The following is a 5,643-nucleotide window of genomic DNA, read 5'->3' as shown; positions in this document are numbered from 1 at the left end:
CCCCTTGCTCCTTTATATACGGGGGCAGGGGGCACCCTAGACACAACAATTGATCGTTTGATCTTTTAGCCATGTGCAGTGCCCCCTCCACCATAGTCCACCTCGATAATACTGTAGCGGTGCTTAGGCGAAGCCCTGCGTCGGTAGAACATCATCATCGTCACCACGCCGTCGTGCTGACGAAACTCTCCCTCAACACTCGGCTAGATCGGAGTTCGAGGGACGTCATCGGGCTGAACGTGTGCTGAACTCGGAGGTGTCGTGCGTTCGGTACTTGATCGGTCGGATCGTGAAGACGTGCGACTACATCAACCGCGTTGTGCTAACGCTTCCGCTTTCGGTCTACGAGGGTACGTGGACAACACTCTCCCCTCTCGTTGCTATGCATCACCATGATCTTGCGTGTGCGTAGGAATTTTTTTGAAATTACTACGTTCTCCAACACAGGAGCGCCTGCGTGGTGGCATGCAGATCTTTGTGAAGATTAAAGACCTGCAAATCTAGATGGGAACCAGAAGACGAAGACCCCCGGCAAGATCCTTGCCGGGGACAGACGAAGACCCCCGGCAAGATCCTTGCAGGGGACGCCCACAAGACCCTGGCAAGACCCTTGCCGGGGGCATCTGCGGGGCCACAACCAGGCCTGCACCTACCAAGGTTTCGCTGTCCCACGGCCATTCCGACGCGGCAACCAGCCTGCCAAACTCGGCACGCACCTACGTTGCAGCATGCAACTTCTAGGCCAACTAGCCAAGCACCTGCGTGGTGGCATGCAGATCTTCGTGAAGACCCTCTCACCGCACCAACTCAGTAGCCAGCCAGCCAGCGTGGCGCTGCATGCCTCGTCACCTTGGACGCGCGTCGAAGCAAGGCGAGGCGGCGATAGACAGGACAAGCTTCTTTGCCGTCACCGATAAAGAAAGAGGGCACGTCGGCAGCGCATTAAATGCTTTTGTTCTACGGTCCCAGGCGATAGACTTGTACACTGTATATACTTTCCACCTCCTATGTGCCACTGTGGCGACCCCTTTCACATATAAAAGGAGGCCCGAGGTGTACTTAGGAAGGATTCGGACTTTTTGGACTGGGCACGCACCGCAGCTAGTTCAAGAACTCAAGAACACCAAATATACACCAATGCAGGACTAGGGTATTACGCATCGTTTGCGGCCCGAACCTGGGTAAAAATCCCTCGTGCTGATCATTTAGACCTGCTCTATGCGCAGCTTCACGCCCCGCCAACCGTAGAAGGGATTCCCCGGGATCCCATAGGTGTCGTTTCCCCCGACAGAGGGACATATACATGATAGCATTGGATGACGGCCTCCCACATCCGTGCCTACGAACTGGTCCATTTGTCCGCAGACGGATGCGGAATAACTTTACGGATCGTTGTTGGAGTGCTCTAATATATTCAGGTGGGGAAGCTCTCCCTCCGGTGACCAGTTCAAGAAATAAAAACCTCTATGAGCTGTTTTTCTTTTTTACCCTGTTTCCCTCATTAACTTGCCGCTCTATATACTTTGCGTTATCCAAGTTTCATCCAGGAGAACTCTGACAAGGTGGAATATTTGCAAAGGACCGTGCATGTGCTTCATTTATTTCTAGGTGGACCATGGAATGTAATAGATGCTATGATCTTTCGGATCGGAATAGTTCCTCCATGACGTTGTAATGGCAGTGTCGGCCAACAGCGCAAACGGCACGACGCAAAACAGTTGCACGCTTGGACCGCCCTGCGCGCTTTAAAATGACCCAAGATCGATCGGGCACCTCAACACAGATGAATCAAAGCCGGAAAAAAATCGGCACGTCCACTCCGGCAACATGGTGAGCTCACCACTCCATCCCAACAAGCACCTCCTCAAAACCCTCTACCAGCTGCTTGTGAACAACTTCCTCGCCGTCGTCGTCGTGCCGGCGACAGCCGTCGGCGTTCTCCGCAAAGCCGCGCAACTCGGCCCCGACGAGCTACTCACCCGGCTCCATGGCTTGCGGCAGGTCCACGTGTTCCTGGCCGTCTTCCTCCCGCTCGCCTTGGCCACCCTCTGCCTCATGCGGCGCCCTCGCAGCGTGTACCTCGTGGACTACGCTTGCTGCCGGCCGAGTGTTAGAAATAAGCCATGCGTTCATGTGCGTGCGTGCGTTGTGTGTGCTTGTGGCATGCGTGTGTGTCGCTGGGTAGGCGTGAGAGCCGGAGCTAGCTAGCCAGGCCGAACTTGGTGGCTGCTAGGTGTGGTTGTTAGCGCATGCATGCACTGGTAGTTAGCTGGTTAGCCGGCCTGGAGTTAGTGGCCGGTAGTGGTGGCCGTGTGGTGCGTGCGTGGGGGTCTGTATGCTTGGCCGCTGCGTTACGTGAGTATAAAGGCCAGGCGATGTAGTACGAGAGCCGTGGTGCTCTGGGAACGAGTTCGTGCTCGTGGGTGTTGGCGTTTGAGCGCCGGAAACCTCCTGTGTCCACCTGTGTCTTCTTCTTCCCTTCTTCTTCTACCTCGGTCTGCAGCAGAACAAGAGAGCTGTGAGAGGTAGGCGAGAGCTAGGGCTAGTCGGCAACAACACCGAGACCCAATTGCCGCGTATCCATGGGCTCCTTCACCGAGAACGCTCGCAACATGCCGTACCTCGATGATGGCAGCTTCCGCTTCTTGACGCGCATGCTCGAGCGCTCGGGCCTCGGCGACCAGACGTACCTCCACCCTTCCTTGCACAATATCCCGCCGCGCTGCAGCCTGAGCGACAGCCGCGACGAGGCGGAGCAGGTCATCTTTGCAGCCATCGACGACCTGCTCGCCAAGACGGGCATAAGTCCCGGAGCGATCGACATCATCGTCACCAACTGCACCGCCTTCAACCCGACGCCGAGCTTCACCGACATGATTATAAACAAGTACAAGCTCCGAAGCGACATCCGGGACGCCCACATCTCCGGGATGGGGTGCAGCGCGGGGGTGATCTCCATGGAGGTCGCGAGGAACCTCCTGCGGGCGGCGCCGCGTGGCGCGCACGCCCTGGTGGTGTCCACGGAGACCACCTCGCTCATCAACTACACGGGGAAGAACCGCGCGATGCTGCTGCCAGCCGTCCTGTTCCGCATGGGCGCGGCCGCGGTGCTGCTGTCGACGTCCAAGTCTACGTCCCGGTTCAGGCTCACGCACGTCGTGCGGACGCTCACCGCCGCGCAGGACAGAGCTTACCGGTGCGCGTACCAGGAGGAGGACGAGGAGGGACAGACGGGAATAAACCTGTCCAAGGACCTCGTGGCTATCGCCGGCGAGACGCTCAAGGCAAACATCGTCGCAATAGGGTCGCTCGTCCTCCCGCCATCGGAGAAGCTGCTCTTTGCGCTGTCGTTCGTTGCGCGGAAGGTGCTGAACAGAAAGACCAAGCTGTATGTCCCCGATTTCCGCACGGCCTTCCAGCACTTCTGCATCCATTCTGGTGGCCGGGCAGTGATCGACGCGGTGCAAACTAGCTTATGCTTATCAGACGAGGACGTCGAGCCATCACGGATGACGCTTCACCGGTTCGGGAACACGTCCAGCAGCTCGTTGTGGTACGAGCTTGCATACATCGAGGCCAAGAGGCGGACGCGCAAGGGCGACCGTGTGTGGATGGTCGGGTTCGGCTCTGGGTTCAAGTGCAACAGCGCCGTGTGGGAGTGCATCAGGTCGCCCAGCAACAGCCCTATTGGCGCGCCATGGGCTGATTCCATCCATCATTATCCTGTATAGACATCCCGGGAAAAGGATAAGGATCCGTTAACATACGATCTCGGTCCGTTCAAAAAATGTTAGTTTCAAGCAAAAAAGTTCCCACTGTGATTTTCTATATATATTGAAAGCATAGTAAATAGTTTGTGTCACAGTAAAGTACGAGAGAATGGTTATGTAGTCAGCTTTGAATTGTGGGTGAACCGTGATTATGTCATTTACAGAAATACTGGCTGAATGACCATTTATGCCGTTTGTACAAGTTCTGACCGCGAGCTAAAGATTTCCCACTCCCTTTCGGTTTATAGATTCATCTGAAAAGACATCCAGAAATTTCAGTTTGTAAGGGCACTTTGTTTTTGGGAATACACAAATATGTATATTTAAAAAAATCGGTGCTATTCGCAAAATAAATAAAAATAAATTTAGATACATTATAACTGAGCATCCTTCCTGCCCTCTCAGACTATTAGCATTTGTAGCCGTTCGATCAACACTTTTAAGCGTTTTTAGTCGTCCGATTAAGGGTGAACATCACGTACCCTCGGTTCGCTCGCTACTCGCTACGAACGAGCGGTACCGTGACGGGCCGCTGCTCTAGCGACAATTTTGGGGGTCCGCTGTTAAATTTGGCCTGATGGGCCTGAGCTGTCTATGTACGTGTCAGGGACCTTCCCTAGCCCATACGTGTACTTGGGCTGGCCCTTGGATATCACATGGGCTGGGCCTGGCCTGGCACCATCGACCGCTACGAGCTACAAATAGCGGGAGTGGAAGCAACGAAGAATGGATCCGCGTAGGATCACGAACCCGGTGGCGGCGGCTCTCTGTTCTTCTCCTACCTCCATTTCCTTCCTCTGCATTCGTGTATCCATTCCTCTTGTAATCACTACTAAGACAAGAATCCTTGTGTGAGTGCTATAGATCGTGTGATACATATATCTGGTACCTAACATCTGGTATTCAGAGCCAGTCCACCATCCTTTCCGCCCCAATTCCCCCCCCCCCTCCCCCCAATCATCGCCTTCTTCCTGTTCGACAAAATGTCTAGCCGCCAAATGTCCTCGGATCAAGTTCTCAGCATGGTGATGGAGCAAGCAATTTACCCAATCACCGTTGATGTGATGTATTCCCTCTTCGGTCCCTTCGGTGTTGAGCAGTTGGTGGTGTATCCCCCAACAATATCAGAGGATGGACAGCCATGTGTGGCGGCGGATGTGCGGTTTTGTTCGGCACACGCGGCGGCGCACGCGTTGGCATACTGGGACGGCCGCTGCATCTACTTCCGGTGCTGTCGTCTGCAGATGTGGAACGCAACACCTGACATTGCCGGCCCGAACCTCACCACCAACACGCACGGCAACGCCAGATGCCTTCATGGCGGGTGATACTGCTGCATCGGCACACTCCACCGTCTTGGACCCCTCCGTCAACATCCCTACGGCGGCCAGCACCAGCACGCCACCTCACGTCCAGGATACATCCCCCAAGTCTTCCCCCGACAGCAACGACTGCGTCCTCGTCACGGGCACGACCGAGTACACATTGGTGGCGGCAAATCCAGAAGTCGTCACCAAGCTCGCCGTCCTCCCCGGCGACCCCTCCTCCACCACCAAGGCCCAGGAGATCCCCAAGGTCGCCCATGATGCGATCCCGGTCTGCATCCCGATGGTGCCCATCACCTGTTCGACAGAGTGCTCGACCCATGTCGATGCCATCGACATCGTTGACGAAGCCCATGACGCCGCCACTGCCGCAGCGGAGGTTTGCAATACCACCACCGCACTCGGTCCCGAGCTCGCGATCGACCTCTGCAACACCACAGCAGCCATGGGTGTAGCCACCTGTGGTCACCACGACAAGTTCGACCGCCTCAACATCCCCGTGAAGGCCAGCATCAGCCTGCCGCCCCACGTCCAGCTGTTCCGGAACC

General features: G+C 55.8%; 1 protein-coding gene across 1 annotated transcript; it reads left to right on the top strand.

Moving 5' to 3' along the window:
- The first annotated feature begins 1,792 nt into the window (after positions 1-1,792).
- On the top strand, positions 1,793-3,939 carry LOC123166772 (3-ketoacyl-CoA synthase 6). The gene is made up of 2 exons (XM_044584571.1): positions 1,793-2,109; positions 2,547-3,939. Exons 1-2 carry the CDS (start codon positions 1,828-1,830, stop codon positions 3,729-3,731), a joined length of 1,467 nt encoding a protein of 488 aa, XP_044440506.1. The 5' UTR covers positions 1,793-1,827; the 3' UTR covers positions 3,732-3,939.
- The last annotated feature ends 1,704 nt before the right edge of the window (positions 3,940-5,643 follow it).

This window comes from Triticum aestivum, chromosome 7D (genome assembly GCF_018294505.1).
Source record: "Triticum aestivum cultivar Chinese Spring chromosome 7D, IWGSC CS RefSeq v2.1, whole genome shotgun sequence".
Lineage (NCBI taxonomy): Eukaryota > Viridiplantae > Streptophyta > Magnoliopsida > Poales > Poaceae > Triticum > Triticum aestivum.
This window is presented reverse-complemented; position numbering and strand designations above follow the sequence as displayed.

Excerpts from the sequence above, each read along its gene's own strand:
- LOC123166772 (XM_044584571.1), top strand. The coding sequence starts at position 1,828 with ATGGTGAGCTCACCACTCCATCCCAACAAGCACCTCCTCAAAACCCTC. Across the intron at positions 2,110-2,546 it reads ACGCTTGCTGCCGGCCGAGT|TCGGCAACAACACCGAGACC; the intron begins GTTAGAAATAAG and ends AGCTAGGGCTAG.